The sequence below is a fragment of the Cyprinus carpio genome, chromosome B8, assembly GCF_018340385.1.
Source record: "Cyprinus carpio isolate SPL01 chromosome B8, ASM1834038v1, whole genome shotgun sequence".
Classification (NCBI taxonomy): Eukaryota; Metazoa; Chordata; class Actinopteri; order Cypriniformes; family Cyprinidae; genus Cyprinus; species Cyprinus carpio.
The window spans coordinates 27115662-27139848 of record NC_056604.1 but is presented as its reverse complement, the minus strand read 5'-3'; the positions used below and the strand labels follow the sequence as shown (position 1 = coordinate 27139848).

The following is a 24187-nucleotide window of genomic DNA, read 5'->3' as shown; positions in this document are numbered from 1 at the left end:
ACTCTGTCTGCCGCCTGCCTCAACCACTCAGGTTCTGATTCTGCCTTTCCTACGTTCCTACAATTCACCTGAACTAACTTTACCTAACTTATCCTTCCTTACACTAACAAAGCATCAAAAAAACTCCAAACGTAATCCCATGTCACTGACTCTTCATTACAGAGTGTAATATATTTATTGCTTAATGTTTTGCAAAACTTTGCTACTCTACAGATTCATACCATTAAGCAGAGTCATGCTCATTTGAACTGAATTGCATTGAACTGAAAGAGAACGTTATATCTGAACAACAAAACATCAGTAATCAAAAGACTTTGTTATAGGCAGAGATAAAAATGTTTAAATTTGTTCACTTAGGAGATTTCAACACACTCATTTTCATGAGTGCATCGACACAACACAGTCCTTGTAACCTCAGAATTAATTTTAAAGCTTCATTAAATTACATTTTAACATATAAGCCTGTATGAAACCAAACAGGTCTTGTTGCATTCATAATTAAATGATTCACAATACCCACTGTGCTACTGCAACAGGGATCAGCATGTTCTCACCATGAATGTATAGGCTCAAATTTATGTATCAAAGTGGCTTATGTTTCAGTGCTACATATCATTCTTGACAATTGTGAAATATATCATATGTAAGTGGTCATATAAAACAAGGTTTAGGCCATTTCAAGTTGATCTTAGTTAATGTATATTCTGTCAGGTACCAATTTTTTTTTTTATTCACATTCATTTTAAAGCCATCTTAACTACGATGACTGTCTTCAAAAGCTAATGAGAAACAATTTAAGGGGGAAAAAGCTTGTACAACCATCTAGAGTATAGAAGGAAGACTCTTGTTGATGCCCTTACTGTATATTAGACTAAAAGGGCAATCTGCAGGTTCCCACACAGAATATGAAGAATGTCCGAGTGGATCCCATGTGAAGCTGCCTAGGTATCAAGCACCATTTGATATTTCAACACCAATATCTGGCTGTATAAAATGTACAAAAGTGCATTCTGGCAGCAAGCACAGATTTTTTTTTTTATATATATATATACATGTATAAATGAACAAGAACAAATCATTTAAAAAGCTGATGTCTTGGGATACATGTATAAAATCTGGTCATATACAACATAATACAACATAAAATAATACAACAAATATCCAATTCCCATTCAGTGGTTATGTCTACTGTAACAAATCAAATTGCACCAGCTTTCAAAAGGTCCTATTCTCCACATGATAAAGATCATTTCACTGCAGGCTATGGGTGTTTTTAAATAGTGTTACTTTTCATATCATACTTTGTTACGGGCTACCAGACAAATAAGACTGTAATCATGAGAATAACAATGCATCAGATATACATTTCAATCATCACAAAGCACTTAACACAAACTCATTTAAAATATATCTGTGAAAAAAAACATTTTAGCCTATTGGCAAACATGTCTGGATCTACAAAGAGAACCTTGTGCTTCAAAAATATGAATTCAAATGATATAACAAAATATACTTTCAGTTTACTTAAAAAAATATCAAAAACATGCCACACCACCAGAAACAACAAAAACACATTTAAAGAGTTAAAAGCTCTGTGAGCTAAAATGTTGTAAAGAAATGCTATATAATTTACTTCAATCTTGCTGCTAACCTTTTCCACAACCAAGTTGACCTTTGTGGTTTTTATTAAATTAAGGGAATAAAATAACTGAGAAATTAAGCTGTTTTGTCAAATTTCACCTCTTCCTCTATGCTATAAGACAAGGGCAATTTGGACAAAAAATAAGGACAAAATAATTTGTTTGGCTATTATTGAACATCAAAGACATATTTAAACATAAAAGTATGTTGGAAATTGTAAAAGTATTTTTGAACTCCCAGCACTATACTGTACACACACACACACACACACACACACACACACACACACAAAGTAATTGAATGGCCCCTAATTCCTTACTCAAGAAAGGCAGTATTTTGACGAGAATACTAAATTCTCACTGAAACGTAAAAGCTGAAAACTGTCATGGGCCTCAGTAAAAAGCTCATGTGTATGAGCAGAATGCTTAGTGCTCATTTCAAACCAAAAGTGTTGAGCTCAGGACACTTATTTGCTGCTCAACTTCACTCGCCTGGGAGGCCCACTAACTCGAAAATCCATCCTGGTATCAGCAACATATAAAAAAGGAACAATGGTGTCCTTATGCCATTCCGAATCCATCACACTTCAAAAATCCCAGTTCCTAGTCAACAAAAACATTCCACTTAGTCAAAGCTTTAACACTTATAAGCATATCATGGACTACTTGAAAATACTCATAAAACTGTCGCTTAGTTCGTTGATCCTATGGATGTCATATAGCCTGACGATGCAGATTGTGAGCTTATAAAACTATTAGTGCTTCCTTTGCTTTCCTCTTTTGGCAGGTGCTTCTGGTCCACCCACACAGATGCATCTACCTGTCCTTTCCTAATACTTAAAGAAGACTGCTCCCCTGTCCGTGCACCTGTTCCCAATGAAACAAGCTCTGATGCACGTTTGTGCTCAGGGCATGCCTTGATGCCCGAGCCTTCGCCAACGATACCATCCCTCGCCTTTCTCTGCAGATCCTGGGGGCTCACGCCTGGCGTGGCTGCTTTGCCGTGCTCAGAGCAGCGTCTAAGCACTTGAGGCTCACGGTCAAAGTGCGTGAGCGGGAAATGCGGCAACAAAACAACGTGCTGCTCAAAGGTCTCTGGAACCAGAGAGATCGCAGAGGCTCGCCGCGGGCTTCTCATTGGACTAGCCAGTGGCGTCTCGTCAATGAAGTTAATCACTTCGTCGCGGCTAAAGCACTTGAAATCGTCCTCATAACGCTCGACTCGTGGAATCTGCTTGAGCGAATGCATGTCCTCGGATCGTCTCCTTTTGCGGTGTGGGTGGCTCTCCTCGTGGTAGGGTGCCGGGCTGCTCCGACGTCTCTCGTGGCGTGGCGAGCTGTATTGGGGGATGCCAATGATGTCCTCTGTGGAGCCCCAGCGATGCAGGTAAGACGGGATCTGACCGGTGGTCCACATGTCGGTTTCGTCGTGGGAGTATCTTCTTGTAGGGGGCACCTGGAGTAACACACAGACGAGTGAACCAGGACATTTTTAAAAGCAAAATTCCGGCTCAAATTAAGGACCTCAAAGCTTTTGCATCTCTTATAATGCCAGAATCAATGGAATCTTGTGAACTATAATGGCAACACAGGCCTGTTTTCACTTAAAAGTACTAAATATTCATATATCTCCTTTTTAATAGGGATAAAATGAAGTTAATATTATTTTGCTTAGTTTAAAATCACTCATTCTACAAACAGATACTCACATTCCACATTGTTCTGAGAACTACACAGGAAAGACATAAAATGAGTTTTTAGTATTTAAAAGAACTTTAAGTACACTATCCAAAGCATACAGCACAAGCCTTGCATGAAAGCAACTGTATTGGTTAATGCAGGAATGAGACAGCCTTTACAAAGAAGCCCTATATGCATTATGAGGACTGATTGATAGGTGTACTATACTCTGGCCAGTAGAGGGAAGCAAAGCATCATTAAAGCAATGGCATTCCGTTTTTGTAACCCTAGATCAACTAATACACAATTTAATTAAGCATTTAGTTAAACATTTTTACTATTTTTAAATATTTAGTTAAACATTTTTACTATTTGGCCTCATTTAAGCCTTGTTACTCAACTGATTTAAATTATATGTCTATTTTATAAAGCATGCCATTTTGCTTTAAATATACAGGTCCTTCTCAAAAAATTAGCATATTGTGAAAAAGTTCATTATTTTCCATAATGTAATGATAAAAATTAAACTTTCATATATTTTAGATTCATTGCACACCAACTGAAATATTTCAGGTCTTTTATTGTTTTAATACTGATGATTTTGGCATACAGCTCATGAAAACCCAAAATTCCTATCTCAAAAAATTAGCATATTTCATCCGACCAATAAAAGAAAAGTGTTTTTTAATACAAAAAAAAGTCAACCTTCAAATAATTTATGTTCAGTTATGCACTCAATACTTGGTCGGGAATCCTTTTGCAGAAATGACTGCTTCAATGCGGCGTGGCATGGAGGCAATCAGCCTGTGGCACTGCTGAGGTGTTATGGAGGCCCAGGATGCTTCGATAGCGGCCTTAAGCTCATCCAGAGTGTTGGGTCTTGGGTCTCTCAACTTTCTCTTCACAATATCCCACAGATTCTCTATGGGGTTCAGGTCAGGAGAGTTGGCAGGCCAATTGAGCACAGTAATACCATGGTCAGTAAACCATTTACCAGTGGTTTTGGCACTGTGAGCAGGTGCCAGGTCGTGCTGAAAAACGAAATCTTCATCTCCATAAAGCTTTTCAGCAGATGGAAGCATGAAGTGCTCCAAAATCTCCTGATAGCTAGCTGCATTGACCCTGCCCTTGATAAAACACACAGTGGACCAACACCAGCAGCTGACATGGCACCCCAGACCATCACTGACTGTGGGTACTTGACACTGGACTTCAGGCATTTTGGCATTTCCTTCTCCCCAGTCTTCCTCCAGACTCTGGCACCTTGATTTCCGAATGACATGCAAAAATTTGCTTTCATCCAAAAAAAGTACTTTGGACCACTGAGCAACAGTCCAGGGCTGCTTCTCTGTAGCCCAGGTCAGGCGCTTCTGCTGCTGCTTCCTCATCAAAAGCACACGCCTGTGCACGGTGGCTCTGGATGTTTCTACTCCAGACTCAGTCCACTGCTTCCGCAGGTCCCCCAAGGTCTGGAATCGGTCCTTCTCCACAATCTTCCTCAGGGTCCAGTCACCTCTTCTTCTCGTTGTGCAGCATTCTTTTCCCACACTTTTTCCTTCCCACAGACTTCCCACTGAGGTGCCTTGATACAGCACTCTGGGAACAGCCTATTCGTTCAGAAATTTCTTTCTGTGTCTTACCCTCTGGCTTGAGGGTGTCAATGATGGCCTTCTGGACAGCAGTCAGGTCGGCAGTCTTACCCATGATTGCAGTTTTGAGTAATGAACCAGGCTGGGAGATTTTAAAAGCCTCAGGAATCTTTTGCAGGTGTTTAGAGGTTAATTAGTTGAGTCAGATGATTAGGTTAATAGCTCGTTTAGAGAACCTTTTCATGATATGCTAATTTTTTGAGATAGGAATTTTGGGTTTTCATGAGCTGTATGCCAAAATCATCAGTATTAAAACAATAAAAGACCTGAAATATTTCAGTTGGTGTGCAATGAATCTAAAATATATGAAAGTTTAATTTTTATCATTACATTATGGAAAATAATGAACTTTTTCACAATATGCAAATTTTTTGAGAAGGACCTGTACTGCCCATTGATTTAAAAAAAAAAAAAAAAAGTTTTTTGCCATATAAAGATAAAGATGGACTTACATCACAATTGTTAGATGGTCTTAAATATTATTGATTGGCAGCATTTAATGTTCTATAAGCCTGAATGGCTTGACAGCCAAAACAATATTAGCTTGTACTTCCCAATTATTACCGCATTCCAATACTCGATGATGATGATGCAAAACACTGGTGAAACTGAAAAAGAACATTGTTTCTACAGAAATAAGTGAATAATCTTCCATAGCAGACACATCAGCTTTGAGTTCTTTATCAATACGCATCAGTGTTTTTGTTTTTTTGCCGAACGTCTTTGAAACAAATCTAACACACACAATGTTAATGGTAGTTCAATAAACTTTGAAGAGAACTTCAAAAGTTGTTTCGTGCAATGTATATAGCAATAAAATCAGCAATGGAAAGCAGTCAAGCACTGCAGATCACCTAACAGAGCATTGGGAAGTGTTCGGCGTACACATTTATGGCATATTCTCCACATTTAACCTCCAAGTCCAAATTTTCATTCCAGACAGGCTTGTTTTTAATAGCTGGTCAATTATTTACACACAGAGAAAAAAGGGATGATATGTAAAAGGTCAATGAAAGTTACATGTGGAGGTTACATGTGAGTGCTTATGGGCAGTATGTGAAGTAATCAGTTGAATGTAAAAAGGTTAAAAGTTTGAAGTGAAGCATTGCACAGCTCTAAAACCTACTGGCAGCCTGTTCTATGAATTCTTAATCAACTTGTAAGCCTTTATAGCACTGTTTCCCTATGGAAGTGGTTCAAGTAATCTGATTGATTTTTATTTTCTTTATTCTTTTTACATTCAAAAGATCAATCTACATTTGGATTGTGCCATGAAAGTAAAAACTCCTACACAGATCACACATCAGCTGTGCCTCTACAACTAATATACAACTAACAAAACTAATGTCATAATATCAATATCAAGGGAATTTTTACAACATGATTAGTCAGACATACTGAGTGTGTTTTTCATTCAGACTAGTGTTTTTTATTCATTTAAATTCGCAATGACTTCAAGCTTTTAACTTTAAAATATAAACTGAAAAGGCATCAGTGGCACTCGTCACATGAGCCCTGCAACAGTAGAAAAAACTGCATAAAAAATACCAAGATACCACTGGGGTGAAGAAACAAAAGTGCTTGTTAGATCATATTTTCCAAAAAAATTCCACACAAAACAAAAGTCTCCAATTTCAATATCTAATAGGTCACACAACAGGAATGTAAAATGATTCCAGTAGAAGTGCTGACAGTAATATAGTGACTATAATGTTTTTGTAAATACTGAGGTGGAGGGCCATTGCAGCATGCACATTTTAGTTAGAAATGAACAAAAAGATCAATTTGAAAACAAAATTAATGGAAATATACCTGCAAATAGTGCATTTTATCTTCCTGAAGCTCCCTCAATGGATAACCCTGGGAGCCCCCCCTTTCTAAGGTTGAGAATTCGTACTTGGCAATACGGTCTACCGTCATGATATCAGCAGCAGAGCTATAGTCAAATGGTCTGTCAAATATTAAGTCCGGATGAATGCCTCCATCCTGGCTGTTTTCTGCAAATGCAGAAAGCATATATATGTATCAGGATTAAAAATCAGTGTGCTCAAAATACACAGACAGACATACACACGAATAGATAAAAAAAGAAGAGGAAAAACAATTCCCTTTTAAAGATTTTCGGTGGCTGCATTAGAATTTGAGGCTCTAAAAAAAATCATTGAATCCACTGAAGTGTCTCGACTGACTGTCACTGTTTGCTTATAGATTGCAGTTAGAGCAAACTGTATTTAAACATATTCCCAAAAATATGTTTTGGGGCAAAAGATTGTTTGAGGGGTACAAAAATTATTATTATAATTTTTTTTTTACTATAAAATCAGTTGTAGGGCAATGTGAAATGCTGATTTTAAGGCAACATGGGGGCACACAGCGGGATGATAGATGAGATTAGCTATTAGCACAGGCAGCTTTGCATGCATTTGAGTGAGACGCAAGTACAAGAAGCAACCCTTATACATACAACTGAGTTGAGTTACACAAGGCAAACCGTCTGGAAAGAAGCAGAGCACTGGTAAAATTAAGATCACAGAATCCATTTCTTGCACATATTCCTTATGATTGCAAACTTAGAAATGGGAACGTGCCAAATAGCAGGAAGGGCAATGAAATACAGCTAACAGCAAAGTCACACACTTAACACCTACTGTACATTCATCAATACATACTGACAGCCTCAGTTCACTAGTAGTCTGTGATGAAGCATATTAATTATATAATTATCATGTGACCTCTAGTTATTTTTATCCAGAAATATATTTCATCCCCTTGTTTTTATATTTTTACATTGGTTTTTACGTTTTAATAGTACATACAGTATAAAAAATTGCAATGTTACTATATATTGCAACCAAAATACCATTGTTTCTGCCAAAGTACTGTTGTTATTGCTGTAAAATCATAGTAATGTAATATGGAATCTTCTTGAAAGGGTGCATGAAGCTTTTTTATGTAATTTTAACTAATAATTTTATTTACTGATGGTAGCAGTGTCTAATACAAAGTAACAAGTTTTTTTTTTTTGTAGTAACAATGCCTGTTGTAACGTTGGTATTTTGGCCAGTGGTCCTGCAAAGCCACAGGGGGGCGTTGGTCACATGTCCAAGGAGTAGTGACATCATGCAACTCTGTGACACTTTACTTGAGTAGATCAACTTTGCATATATATTTAAGTGTAAGTCAAAATATATTGAGACACTAATGAAAATAATATCAGTCCATCTCAAAATGAAGGTCACATGATAAATCCAATGACTGTAATCATCATTGGTTGACCTACTGTAGTAGATTCAAGTTTTTCCCCCAAACACAGCAGTAATGAATGTAATAAATAAATAAATATTATAATATACTATTTTATAATAAATAAATATAATAAAAATAAATGATAACACTTTACAATAGGGTTCCATTTGTTAACTATGTTTAACTATGTTTATGTTCAACAAGTAATACATTTGTTACAGTATTTATTAATCTTTGTTTGTGCTAGTTACAGCTGTTCATTGTTTGTCCATGTTAGCACAGCTCCATTACATTACCATTAACAGATACAACTTTTGATTTTAATAATGTATTAGTAAATCCTGTAATCAACATTAAGTAAGATTAATAAATGTTTTATAGTATTGTTCATTGTAAGCTTATGTTAACTAATGTAGTAAACTAATGTTAACAAATGGAAACTGATTGTAAAGTGTTACCAATAAAATAAAATAAAAAAACTTTTTTTTTACTTCCTATTTCCACTCACTCTCTAAAATCTGAGGCTGTGTATGAATACCACTGAACAAATACTGCACATTATAAATACTACTTGAAAGACATTTTGTATCTGTGAATCTTTACCCTATGCACGTGGCAGCAGGATGATCTACTATTGTCACCAAAATTAAAGCTCAGTTGTTGCAATGCACCTTCTCTGTAATTTTACATGTTATTCCAAACTAGTAATCTCCCGATATCTTGCTCAGTGAAGTTATGTGACATATAACAATTTAATACTAGAATTTACAAACATTTATTGCTGTATACTGTGTATTGTCCTTATATATTCTTTTAAAATAAACACTGATGTAGCAGGATGTAAGTAATACAATACTATGTTATTTTGAACATAGCATTGCTTTCTCCTTGGAACACTAAAGGAAGCTTAGAGGTCCTTACCTTCGTCCACTTCATCATTGGACATGATGGCCACACATTTCTCCCAGACCATCTTGACATCTGCCCTGTAGCGGTCACAAGCCCACAGGAACATGGGGAGCAGGATTGATTGAGCTATGGAGCACCAGAGGACACACAGGACCATCCAACTGTAGGAGCGGTCAAATTTCAGGCTGGCAAAGCTCACCACCTACAATGAAGCACTGCAATTATTTACATGTTAAAAAGCAAATTCAAATGGAAACACATTTCCTCTGATAATATACAGTGGTGGCCAAAATGATTAGAACACTAGCATTTTCACCAGCTAAACATGGTTTAAAGTCAGTTATTTCTAAAATGTGCCCTAGTTTATTCTTAACAGTTTAAATTTAAAAAAGCTAAATTTGCTCAACCATTATAAATCAACCTCTTAAGTTTGATATATATGAAGGATGCACAACTGATGTATCTAAAAAAGCAATATGGTGATGTATTGATGCTTGTGCTTTCACTAATTAATCAGACTGAAGAAATGGCACTCCGGCACATACAGTATGACGTTCTGAAGATCAGTTTTGATTAATCACAGTTTTAAATATTAACTATACACTATTCTCAGACATTAACTATAAATACAGTAAGTTGAGTCATGGATAAAACTCTACATCATGATCAATTCTATATCACAATTAATTTTTCACATGTATTATGTATAGAGTCACATTTTTGTGCAAGGCACGATATATCAATACACCCCTGTTTAATAACCACGATACTGTATGGCACAGTTTAGAGACGTCTCCACAGAACTTCTCCTACTTTGAATGGCTCTCCACATATTCTTCCACCATTAGTTCACGACTGGCTTTTCTGCCAATATCAACTATGCAGAAGGACATATTGAGCTTTCCCCATTGCACTTTAAAACATACTAAAGCGTCTTCTTTGCAAAAAGAAGCGAGGTAAAAGCTTTCAGTAAGATGTATCTTGTCACCAGTTCATGTCTATCAGCAAGTAACCACATTAAAGTATTTTAAAGTATCATTTTAAAGTAACCACATTACTAGTATCGTCCAAGAAAAACTGTTTCACCTACAGGAAATGCACATTACATGCTAATATTCAGGTGGTTATTTACAGATTCGAAAAATCCGAATTGTAATGCGGGTGAGGGCGACACCTGCTGGTGAAATGGCTGGATTGCATGCATGAAAATTACTACAGTCATTTAAAAAGACCATATGGATGAATAGCATAGCAAACCCATTCCAACACAAGAAGAACATACAAACTCATTCACTTGTTTCTTGTTTCATGTGTGGGATGAGATGCCTGAGAACATTCTGACCTGCTTGTGTTCATTCTTGTGACGTATCTATAGTGCTAGAAGGTTTACCAAGCCTCCTTTGGAACCACTTCAGTCAGCTTCAGATATCATTCTGACTCTCAAGTCAGTCTTGTTGTTGACGTTTACATCCCTTAAAAGGATTGTGGGTTTACAGGCTATCAGTGAGCCTATGCTGTATGGATTTTGTTTTCTGTCTTATGAAAGTTTTGGTCAAAAGGAAGGTTGCTTCTTCTCAGGCATTTACCCAAGGTTACATCTTTTTGAGGGCATTTGTGTGATGGCAGGATGTTCCTTCCCACATTTTTATCAGATTTTATAATCTGGACACTGATATGACTCTGCTTCTTGGGTTTTATCTGTTTGAACATGTGTCAATTCATGTTCCTCTATAAATCTGTGTATGTGTTCACTTCCTGATGAACTGGAAGTCACAAAGTATGGCAATGTGGTATATCAGTTATGTCTGTAACCCTGGGTCCCTAAGAAGGCTTCAGGCAATTGTCACACATGGAGGATAACCATAGCATCACCTACCGATAGACTTGGACATCGGAGGAAAACAATGCTAAATGCAAATAAAATTTAAGAAAGCAAAATATGAAGAGAGGAGAAAACTAGGTCTTCTAAAATTGTCTATCCAATCAGACTCTTCAGTACAATTACTGGCTGGCATGAGCATTAAACCATTGAAAACCTAGAGACATTTAGATACCAAACACAAGTCTGTGTGCTTTTAAGCAAAATCCGAAAACACCACAACAAACTATCAAAAAGGAAACCACACTTTTGCTGTTGTATATATGTTCTGTGTCAGTTTACCTAAGTCTGCAAAACCATTTGAAAACCTGTAAAACGTATATATGGAAATGTTTCATAAAGTGAATAAGTGCAGAATATGGGGGTAGAGTAGGGCTGGGCGATATAGCTAAACAATGTATCAACGATATAATGACCACTTGAACGATAGTTCGGTATCGATAATTATTGTCATTTTTTAGAACCTTTTTTTTTAAAACAAAAAGGAATAGAAAAAAGTATTTACATTTTAACCACTGTATTTTTAAATTAACTCAATTTATTGAGACAACAAATATTTTTTTTGTTTGTTTTTGATTTAACAGTCAAACACAAAATAAAAATTAAACAAATATCAAATTTATAATGTTTTATATGCAGATTAAATAGGTTAAACTTTTGGCTTGTATCCCGAAATAATGCAGCACATTAAATTGTCAACTCAAGGAAATAACTGTCTATAAAACAAACAAACAAAAAAAAAAACTTACGTCTAAATTAACTCATATAAATCAAATATAATTTCATAAATTGCATAAACAATTATGAACAAAACAGCATCATTTATGCTTAATACAAAGAGCCGATCGCCCATCACACAGATTGCCTTTAAAAACATATGAGATGCAGTGAAAAGGAATAAACCTCCACAAATTCATGACGTGTTTTCTAAAAGTTTAAACTGTTTTAACTTTGCATGGCTTTTGCGAGTGCAGCAGTCATATTTGTCTATCTAGAAAATGCACTGAACATGTGGAGCTGCTGTGTGTTTCGTTGTGAAAGCGAAACTACTTTGTTTGGCCTTCCAAAAGGACACAACTAGAAATCAGTGGATAAGTTGTATTTACAACACTGTTCCAGAACAGTTCAACCCAAATATTCAGATGTGTGCAGCGCATTTTGCAGGGGACAAGGACTGTTTCCTGAGAGAGTAGCCTACCATGTCGGTATCTGTTTCTATAAAGTGGGGCAATTCCAACTTTGCAAAGACAGTCTGGCACTTCCGACACAGTCTGTAAGTATGTTTTCATATGTAAAGGATTTGCCACTGATGATTCAAATGTGAGTTTTGAGCAGTGTAGAGTAGAGCTTGTTGTTTGTCGTACACAATGCGTAAAAACACACCATAGTTCAATATAAACACAGCACGATACGCAACGCAATGCGTAAAAAGACAGTATAAGTCATTATAATCAGTTATTATGTCCCCACTGGATGCAACAAATGCCTCGTTTGTAATGGGTTTTGTCTCACCGCACCAGGACACACGGCATTACAGGCTTGAGGTATTCAGCCAATCACAATGCACTGGATAGCTGTCCAATTAGCATACACCTTGCTTTTCAGAACGATGAGCTTTGTAAAAATCAACGTGTTTCAGAAAGGCGGGACATTATGTGGAAAATAATGTTTTTTGAACCTTAAACCACATAGACACATTGCATTACACCAAATACACAAAATAATGTTATTTTTAGCAACGTCATATAACCCCTTTAAACTACAACGTCACTTACATCATCATCGGCGCCTCTCATGCTCCACTGGTGACACTCCCTGACGCACACCTAACATTCGATTGTAATATTTTTGCATTCAGATGCAAATATATATTTTAAATTCGACTAATATTCATTTTTTAATTCACAATCTCCTCATCACAGGCAGGTACAGCACTCATGTTTGTGTTTGTGTGTGCTGGCTATGTCACAAAAATCATTTACATATATATCGAAGAAGATCCAACATTTTTTATATCATTATCAAAGAAGGTGTAAGATAAATATTGAAACCGCTCTATAAATATCAATACCGTTTTATCGCCCAGGCCTAGTAGAGCTTTCTTCTTCTTCAAAAAAAAAAAGGGCTTTTATGACTAAGTTTGTAACAGATTGCAGTGAGTTTTCTAAATGATGCATATGATGTCGGATCATTATAATCAAAAGCACTCTCTTCATCGATAGTACTCAAAAAGTCAATATCCTTCGTAGGTCAATCAAGGCAACTACACAAGTCATATTCCAATGCAAAGTTAAACACCACTTCTCCAAAATCCACTGAAACCCAACTAAAGACTGTAGCCCTTTTTATAAAATCATGTTTTCTTAAATGAAAGCGAGCACTCACCAATATGGGGAATCCAGTTAGAAAGTCGTATATGAAGACTATTCCACTGATCAGATAGGTGATCTGCAGCGATGTCTTTACGGGCTCTGAGCCATCGATGGATGAACGCCTCTTGCCCTGGGCATCCTCCACTACAATGGTGGGCACGTTAAATTTGTTCTTGTCTACATTTTGACCCATCTGGATGGAAAAGGTCTGGAAGAGGGCAATTCCAATACAGATGATGCCCATCACCACACTCCCACTGATCAGCAGCAGGAAGCAGACGCCGAAGCCCAAGCCGATCTCGGTCACAATGAAGCGACAGTTATCGTGGGTGTAAAATCGCTCTGTGGTATCATGCCAGCCCACAGCGGGCAAGGTGGACAGAATGAACGACACCATCCAGATGCCCATGACCGTATGGACAGCCTGCTTTTTGGTGTTACTCAACCTGTTAGAAGATAAAAGGGATTAATAATTATAATGCTAATAATACTAGTATGAGTATATTAACTATGTTATTACCACATCGATAAACCATAAAAAAGACATTTCTAACTGTGTTCTTGCCACATCAATACTCCAGTTAATTTGACTGAGGATGGTTGTAACAACAGGGTGAACTGTATAACCATTGTTATACTGATGGAAACCATTTACAAGGATGAAATAAACATCAAACCATATCCACCACCACTGTGCCACACTTTTCTAATCGTATTTAACTTCACCCTCACCAATGTCACAACACATAAAAAAAAAAATTTACACACAGTCAAATCCTGATTGATAGAATCAAGTTCAACTGTATTTTTTATTTTGTTTTTTATCTCAGGAATGTCACATTACAGAAGTAAAATAGGTTGTAGATCATGTTTTATGTTGACTTTAAGCTAACTTTATGCTTAGAGCACAGCACTGATTAGAAATACAACACACATAATAAACATAATACTAAAAAATAACAAAAAAATAAAAAACAAAAAAAAAAAAACTAACAAAAAAACATTTAAATATGATTTATGGTTAAAGGTGGAGTGCTATCTGAAGTACAGTTCATTCCTAAATCATTTCATTTTTCATAGTGTTCTGTCAGCAAAGAGGAATAATGATTTTACCCATAGAACACTGAAGTTCCAGTCATTATTAACATTTTTTTTAATAGTGAATACAAATGTCAGTATATGTCAACTAGTTTAATTAATATTTTCTTTTTTTTAAATATTTTAATTAATATTTTCTTTTTTATATATTTTTGGATATTTTCATTTTTATTCAAATTTTGTTTTATTTTATATTTTACTGTATTTTATCATTGTTTTATATACAGCACCTTGGTTAGTGTAAAACTGTTACTGCCAATCATTTGAAATAAAATTTACTTTAATTTTACAGTTTTTGTTTGGCAACTGTTACTGCCAATCATTTGACCATTTTTTCTCATCAGGAAATTTAGGAAATACTTACCAGTAAAAAGTTTTTTTAATTATTTTGCATTTTATTTAAATTGGGATATATTACTTTAATTTTTTATGGTTTTTGTTTGGCAGCTGTTGCTGCCAGTTATTTGACTCTATTATTATTGGTGTTTTAAACAGTACAGTCATTTCTATTGGCTTGACTAGATACAGTATATCTCTCATTCTGAGCTCTCATTCTGCCATTTTCAGCAGCTTTGTAATATTGAGAGGTATTCCTTTCTCCAGCTATGCCAGAATTTATTGACCAAACTTGCCTCCACTGATGACTGAAGTGGTGCTTTTCACTGAATTAGTTTGGCAGGGGAAGAACTGCAGAAACCTCTTTTGAGTAAGCAGAATTGTTGATGTCAGAATAATTGGAGTGTCTGGATCTGTTGACACAGGTTCCAGGGGCGAGCACTGACTATGGCTGTGACCTCTGCCATGAAGCTGATATAAACTTAATGGAACAACTCTGCAGAACCAAGTCCATGTAGCATAGATTTAAGTATCCACCTTGAAACTCCAATCATACACTCACAACTTACGTAAGTTGAGAAATCAGGCTTGAACTCCCAAAAACATCCATTGTTACTCTATACCTGTCACTGATCTTCTTTGCATATCCTAACAACACTGCAAATATGCTGGCTTTTTGCAGGCACAGTGGACTAGCAGGGGGTCGCGAGGACTGGAATTGAGAACCGCTGTGGTAGAGGGAGTTAGCAGTAACAAGCAGCAGTAGCCAGCATGGGTCACCTGCTGAACACATTATGCTGTGTCCTGGTTGGGACATATGTCATATCAAGCCGAGTTGATGTTTTTTGCAGAGATATTACATGTAAGTATGGCCTATGTTTGGACTGATGCTAAGAGTTTAAGACAGTTTATTTGTATGCATTTTAGAAGGATTCTTTATTGGTGAGGTTACCACATCATGGTCCAGTTTGAATATGGATTTAAAGTTCTTTTCAATGTAGGACCATTTAATAAATTGATTTTAAATCTCTTTGACTACTTAACATTTTTGACAATACAGACATTAGTTTTGTGGTGACTGCATCCATTTCAGATGTATACTAACTGCTTTTCCCAAAGGCATATAGTATAGTTGTAGTTATAGTAACTGGAAAGTATTGATAGTGAAACAGATGTATTGCTGTAGATACGGGTGCCCAACCCTGTTTCTGGAGATCTACCTTCCTGCAGAGTTCAGCTCCAACCCTGATCAAACACAACTGAACCAACTAATTAGGATCTAAGGCTACGTCCACACGAAGTCAGAGCTTTCCCTGTCCAATCCTTTTTTCTTTCTTTTCTTGTCTCATGAAATAATCTGTCTCCACACGAAACCACAAAACGATGTAGTATACATGCCAGACCAGCATGTGGCACTGTAATTCTGCCACAGAGATACACTAAAAACAGAGAAGAAGACTTGGACTATGCATAAGCCTTCAGAAAATATATGGATTCACGAAAATGCTAAATTAATTTTAAAATTTATCCACTCTAGGACCCCGTTTCAAAAAATATCGGTTTCACTCTCCCAAAATGCCGGAAACACCTATACGATACAAAATGTATGCATATACAGCGAAACGCATCTCCGTGTGGACAGGGTCTAAAGGAGCACTTGATAATTAGAGACAGGTGTTTGATCAGGATTGGAACTGAATTCTGCAGGAAGGTAGATCAGGGTTAGGAACCCTGGTTGTGGTTTAACAGTGCGGGCCTAGTGAGGGATGCCTTGGGTCTAAGTGAGGGCTGTCCATGCAGGGCCAGCACTAAGGAACCAATGTTTTGCCAATGAGCAAATTCTCAATGACCCTGCACTGGGGGCCCATAAAGGGCCACTGCAGGCTTGTTTGTAGGGAAAGCACTTGAACATATCTATAGACATGTCACAGCTCTCCCCTAAGCTTCTCTAAAACGGTGGGAAGTCAGTAGACTCTGCAGGAAATTCCTTCATGACTTTCATCTTATTGATGATCTTTTCAATGATTGGCGATCTTATGAAGATGCAGATTGAACAGAGCCAACATTACCATAGTGGAAAGCTTAATGGCTTTCTCTTCCATGTTTGGACATGGACTAATGTGGCTAGAATGCCCATTTTCCAAAATGTGTTTTAAAAACATGAAGTGATGAAGGTTTGTGAGGTCTGTTACAGCAAACCTCTTGTCATTTCCAGACCATGCTGAAGCCAGTGTCTGGATATCTGATGTGAGCTGAATTAATGCACCTTGCATTTTTAGTTGAATCTGGGACAAGCCACCTTATAAAAAGGTCAAGATATTTACCAGTCCTTCAATTACAGGAGACTTCCAAGCCCAATAGTTCTCTGGACTATAATTAAATTTTGTCCAGCTGTCAGAAGATCACAGCAAGGCAGAAAATTTGCAAGCACAAACCTATCTGAACGAGCAGTATGGGACTCATTGTGATGTGAGGGTGACTGGCTTGTCAATTTAATGTTGTCTGTTGGAAATGATGCATCATGCAATTTGGAGTTAACAGTAGTGCGATTCAGATTCAAAGTTCAGACGCAAAAGTGCTGTCTGAAATTTTCTTCTAAAATTAGCATTTTTCTCAGGCTCCTATGTTTGTGTTCAGTTATTTCACTTGAATGGCAATTCTCACACAATTTGGTACACAGCCACATCTTTGCTGCATCCCAGTTCACCCACTTATAGTACGTCCTTAAAGTATGTACTCTTTTTGTGAATAAAAAGTCCATACTCTTGAGTGTAGCAAAAGAGTAGACAAGCTTTGGGACATACTATCACATCGTAACACTGTGGCTTTAACGGACGTCTTTAACGCGCATCCTGTCACGGTAAGCTGGCCTGTAAATCATCTTGTCACAGTTAACAACCTCCACATTTCATCTAATTTAATTTCCTACCATAACAGAGAGAAAAGATGAAGCACCTTGATCTTCCAGCCCTGGGTCTTTATGTGGAGAACTCTGCTAATATTTTTGTATAAAGATGCATTTAAAAGTCGGATCTTTATAAAAGTCCACATTATTGTTAAAGATGAAATACAGATACGGAAAATACAGAAACACGGATAACATTATTATTATTATTATTATTATTATTATTATTATTATGATCAGGTTAAATGTTGATTATTAGTCACCCAAATCTAAACTTCTCTACTTAAACATCGGTATGGCACATCCACCTAGTTTTTTTTTCTTTTACGCTCATACATTGCAAACGCTTTTTATTCGTGTTTGTATTTCTTTGTATTTGAGAATTTGAGAATGTCCTGTTGTCTACGTATATGAAGTTTCATTACGTTTGGACATTCGGCAGATGTTGTTTGACAGGCAACTTCATAAAAATGGGTGGTGCCTGACCACTTTTTGCTTATTTCTATTTATATATGCTTTGATGTATCAAAGTTAGTTTGATAATATTTGTCATGATGGTCTCTAGATAATAAGCATCAAGTTTTGTTTGAATTGGACTAACAGTCTAGGAGGAATTGAAAAGAAAAACTGGGTCCAATAAAATATAAATTTATAAGATATAAATGTAGACATAAATGTCTTTGTAATGGTGGACTCAAGGATTAAGAGGAAAAAAAAAAGAGTTTAGTCCTTATAGATCCAAAGTTCTGAATTAAAATGCAGATGTACCCCATGGGGTCTTCCTCATCAGTCACACACATAACGGCTAAATCCGAAAACGTAGGCAACTGACTTGCTGCCTCGCTACCGTATGAGGCAATGACTTTGCAGGCAGCATTTTTGCATGAAGGCACCTCATGAAACTGATTTTGGACAGACTTCTGAGGCAGCGTAACAGTTTAATGCAGTTTAAGCAAAATAGAATGAGTTTTTGTGATAACTAAATGAATATTTAATTACTATAATATTGATTTCGCACTAGAACTAACATCAAAAGTGCAAACAGTTTGTCAGAAATATACATTTACACACAAACTGACCATCAAATGCAACTTTCATACGCCATCTTTATTTTTTAGCTCAACCATCACGCAATGGAACGCAGAGGATTGTGGGATATCAAAGGCAGCGAAGGATATATCTATGCTGCCTTCAAAATTCGATCAGAAGAAGGTACCTCCGGAGACAGTAAGTAAAGCAGAATTTGTATTCGAACGTGCCTTGATGCCTTCCTGCCTCGGAATGCTGCCTCCCAAGGCAGCATTTTAGAGAATTTGGATCCAGCCAACGTTTTGCAGTCACTATGAGCTAATGAGTTGAATCAGGTGTGTTAAATGAAGGAGACGCCAAAAATGAACAATGTGTTGTATAGCAGCAGGGTAACTTATATATTCACAGCAGCATGTTTGTGTATGTATTAGCAGTATCATTTCTGTATCCTTGCTCTGCAGCTGCATACTTAGCAGAGCTAGTCTGCAAAGACCAAATACATTGACATTTTCATATCCATTAATATGCTAAAACTACTGACGATATCCAGTTGTCATGACTGGAAAGTTGTAATGTTTACTGGTGTAAATAAAGGATATAAGGTTATCTTAAAGAATAAAGAAGACTGAATCTAAATCCTTCAAATATTGTTCACGTAATTGTTTTTCATACAATGACATTTCCTTTGCAACTCAGTATGAAATCAAAAAGTGATCTAGACTTTTTCCTGTCTCTAGGCCATTGTAATGATGTACTGCCAATTTCCTGTGAGCAAGTGTGGCTCAGTTCAAGAAACAGTGCAACCACTAAGTAAACATTAAGAATGTGCTTAAATGACTGTACAGTTCAAATTTACTTTTGGAGAATGAGCATTTTAAATCTATCTTTATAATTTATAATTTATATTTTCCACCTCTACAGTATGATGCCTAACATCGATTTTAGCGCTTCTTCTCATTGTTTGCAATTACACTCTAGAAAAGCATTAATTTTGTGAAGAGCATAGACATAAATAATAATCACGTATTTTTTCAAAATATACAGTATACTGTATGTGTGTGTCTTTTTATATACATAATATATATACACAGTACATATATTATGTACACAAAAACTTTTATTTTGGATGCAATTAATCTCGATTAATCATTTTCCAGCACTGATATAATATTTTATTAATTATTTTGTGACCAATATTTTATACGTAGATTGATTTTGATTCTAAACTGTTTCTCTTGCTACATGAATATGGCGTATTACAACACTACGGAGTTAGTGTCAGAAGGTGTTAGGTGTTAGGAGTCAGAAGGCACTTAAATTAATTTATGATTTCCTGTCTGTCTGAACCAAAGAAATAAAAGCCAACTATCTGCTCCATAATGAACTGCATAACATCATATTTTTTTTTCAATTGCATCAGTTTGCATTTAATCGCATTGTGTTAAATCGAATGGAAATCAGATCGCACTACATCATAATAGGGGCGAATCATATCGCATTGCAACAGTAGCTGCTTAATATCTGTAATGTAAAGTATCGTTGGCTATGCATCAAGATGTGTAGCATCGACCTCAGTTATGGAGATGCACATCCCAACTAGTTATTATACTGTTTACTAGATTTGCATTTGCTGACCTGTTTGAAAACTCCAAAGAGCTTTTATGTGTAATTGAGAAATAACTAATTGGGAAATTTTCCACTATAAATTTGTCTTACCTATAGTTGACAGGCCAGCGGACCATCCACATGCGGTGGTAGGACAGGGAGGTGATGGAGAAGCAGGTGACCAGGGTAAGGGTGTAGAAGGTGGAGACAAACACCTTGCAGAGTCCTTCGTTCCACTCATAGTTGGAGTGCTGTCGTCGCAGCTGAATGACGCAATACATGGTGATAGGGATACCCATGTTGAGGATGTGCGTGCCAGCCAGGGTGCAGATGAGGAATTCCAGAGGTTTCCACTTCTTCTGCTTGGCGCTCACGCTCAGGATTCCCCAGGCGTTGGCCAGGATGGACACTCCCGAGCAGACCAGCCAGGCCAGAGCGTTAGTGCTGATGACCTCATCGTTCATGATGGAGCAGCCTGCGAGAGCTGGAGGGGGGTGGAATGGCAAAAGGTGTGGGATTAGCCGCGGGCAAAGGCAGGTGCCAGGCCCAAACAGGCATTCCTACAGGGACGGACAGTCCTTCCTCCGGATGTGCTGAGAGGACAGGGCAAAGGGCACAGCAGCATGAGGGGGCAGTGGACTCGGGCAGAAGAGAAGCACATGCACTGACAGCCAGTCCATTGCCGTAGTGATACTGAAACAGAAAGAAAATGACAGATCTTGAAAAGACAGATACGACAAGAAGAGACACTGGAAGACAAAAAGTGCTTGTCATTCTAGGAACTAGCCAGCAGGGTTGTTCCTAGAGAACCAATTTCCCTCTTGGGCCGTTTTCCTGGCTGCATTCGCACTAGCGTGGCCATATGTGCCGTTCATACGGGACACGTCCTGGCCAGGATTTTAATATTGCCTAAAACATCCAAAGCAGTTTGACCAATAACATGCAGGTATTGTACATAATCGACCAGTCATGGGGCTGTGCCTGAGAAGGTGAGATCTACAGGAAACGACCAAGGCGATGCAAATATGCGCACGTGTTTGTTCGTACGTTTGACTTGAAGCGTCACTGCGCACCGATAAAAAAAATACACCAAAGTAGGTGCGAGAGCAATTTGATAGCATAAGTAGCAGTCTGCTCTGCTCTCTATAGCGCTCATGAATGTTACACAAAAATAGACCTGCACAGTGCAAACAGCCTAAACCTGGATATTTTATGCAGTATTAAAATCCTGGCCGGGACGTGTCCCGTATGAACGGTGCATATGGCCACCCTTATTCGCAACAGGAACTCTGAAGTTGCTGACAGCGCATCTTTATTCACAGGATTTACAAATATGGACCCTTTTCACAAGACTGTAATAGCGTAATAACTGTAACAACAGTCATCAGCATCATAAATCCTCAAAAGTTTTTTTTTTATTTATAACACTATACTTTGTATTATATCGCTTTTGAATCAAATTACAAAAAAAAGCCTTGTTAACGCTAATGCAAGGGTGTTTCTAATGCAGTGTCTATGGCAGGGACGCAAAAATTTGTCTCTTCTGACTGCCGTTATATCAGTCTCTCTCAATTTTTCCTTTTTTTAAAAGTCACTATCATGGAGATCTTCTTCTGCAATTTGAGCAAATGGGAATGCAAAAAATATATATTTGTGGTACTCTCCCATTCACTGCTCTTGAAGTTATCCCAACTATGACAACTTCCGCTGTTGAAATGTGAAAAAGGTCCATCAACAACGGTGAATGGAGGATGCTGCGTTCAGAGCTGTTTTTGATTTGTGTCATGGGTTTCATGATAATGGAGATGGAATGTAAATGCACAGTTAACACGACTGAAAGAGCATGAAAATCTAAATCTCTTGACTAAATCTAAAGACTAAATCTCCTATGACATCTTGTAAATCATCAAGGCTGAGAAAAGAACACTGCTGCAGACTACATGTACAGTAAATGCCATTATTACAGCTGTTTTCCATGTTCATGGAGTAAATATTTTTACATGGCTTTTTAAAAATGGCAGGTAGCTGGTGTTTGTGTTTGGCCAAAACCAAACACAAACTACACTTAAAACTACACTTCCTACACCTATTTCCACTGGAATTTCATGTCTTTTCCAGTTATTTTCCTTCATATACAGGTTGCTGGGCTGGATTTCCATTTGTATTTCAGTAACCCAGTGGTTCTCAATACACCTGGCACCCCACAGCTCTGCACATTTTGTATGTCTCTCTTATCTAACACACCTGATTCAGATCATCAGCACTTTAGTACAGAGCTCCATGGACTGAACTGAGTGTGTCAGATTAGAGAGACATACTCTCAGAATGAACTCAAATAAAACAAAAGCATTCTGAATACTGACAAAATACTGTAGTTTTTTTTTTTGGTCCTGCTTTATATTAGGTGGCTTTAACTACTATGAACTTACATTTAAAATAATAATTTACATATAATTTACAATAATTTACATTCATGTTTTTACGTTGTACTTAAATAAATTAAAAATACCTGCATGTAATTACATCTGTAATTAATTATATTTCACTAGCTAGGACCACGCCGCAAACAAGCTATGAAACTGTTAGTTGAACAGGGAGTTGGGGAAGAGTAGAAAGAGGATGAAAGGGTCGAGGGAATGGGATGATGGTCAGGTTGATCAGGGCATCTAGAATTGATGGCTCAGCGAGACTCAGGGTGGGGGTACAGTCTCCAGCACATATTTAGGCCAGACAATTAGGACCCCCGATACAACCTGATAGAAAGATAATGTGGGATAATAGATAAGTGGGACGAAGTTTTCCAATTTTATGCACTTGGGGCAGTGACAATTTTATGAGCCGTGTTTTATACATGACGTTCACAGGTTCACATCGCCATAAAATCATAAAAGTTTAGTTTGCATGCATTCCTCAATGGCTTAAGAAGGAGACACAACTCAAGCTCTAATAATCCCCCCTATAGGTCTGCTACATGGGGGTGAGTGTCAATGGAGGGACACTATTCCTAAACACTTTTATGCTTTGATGGTTTATTATAAGATTAGATGGGCTTAGTGCTAAAACTTCATTAAATAGTATTTCTGACAAATATGTCTAAATGGTGTGCATCATTAAGCCAAATCCTGTTCCTGGAGATCTAGCATCCTGAAGTGCAGTTCTAACCTTTCTTCTAACACACATCTTTGTAATGATCAGGAGTTCCTGAAAATCCTGATTAGCCAGTTCAGGTGTTTTTGATTAGGGTTTGAGCTGGTAGAAGGTAGATCTCCTGCTCCATTGAAGCATGGGCACTATTTACCAACTCTTTTGCCACATTTGCAATTGAGGTTTAAAATGATAGCTAATGAAACCACACAACAAATATGCATAACCATACACTAATTATCTGCCTTTGACTCAATTTTCAATTTCATAAAACACTTTTTGCTAAACACAACACACAATTCTCTATACAGTATAACACAAAAAATCTAACAGGAATTAATATTATGGCAAAGAGGTGCTTGCAAATGTTTGCTTTTGAGATATGTTTGTGATCTTTTGAATGCAGTGCTTTTTGCAAGAGATGTGAGGCATTTTGCATTTTGTGTGTGCAATTCTTGGATTTGTGTGTAAAGTTTTGAAAAATAGAGGCAAAGTTGTGAAAATGTGTATGAGCATTTAAAAACAAACAAACAAACAAACAAACAAACAAAAAAAACTGTAATAGGATACCCGTCTATATAAGATTGCTTTGTGCATAATAATTAGACCTTTATTACTACCTTTTTTATTGCTTACACTTAAATTAGGATCAGGTCAAAATTATGCAGATCGTGCAATCAATCAATCAAACAAAC

The 24187-nt window shown here is 37.0% G+C and overlaps 1 protein-coding gene across 4 annotated transcripts in view; it reads right to left on the bottom strand.

Moving 5' to 3' along the window:
* Window positions 1–512: 512 nt before the first annotated feature.
* LOC109094700 (probable G-protein coupled receptor 153) overlaps window positions 513–24187 on the bottom strand; it is a 35598-nt gene continuing 11923 nt past the window's right edge. Inside the window, exons 2-7 of one of the 4 annotated variants that reach the window (XM_042730343.1) lie at window positions 20460–21041; window positions 13389–13821; window positions 9137–9326; window positions 7434–7463; window positions 3350–3369; window positions 513–3096 (exon numbers count right to left, since the gene is read on the bottom strand). In XM_042730343.1, the coding sequence (XP_042586277.1) occupies window positions 2332–3096; window positions 3350–3369; window positions 7434–7463; window positions 9137–9326; window positions 13389–13821; window positions 20460–20812 (1791 nt within the window). In that variant the 5' untranslated portion in view covers window positions 20813–21041 and the 3' untranslated portion in view covers window positions 513–2331. Of the gene's footprint in view, window positions 3097–3349; window positions 3370–6781; window positions 6967–7433; window positions 7464–9136; window positions 9327–13388; window positions 13822–20459; window positions 21042–24187 lie in introns of all 4 variants that reach the window. The other 3 variants (XM_042730346.1, XM_042730344.1, XM_042730342.1) reach the window with 3 other exon arrangements.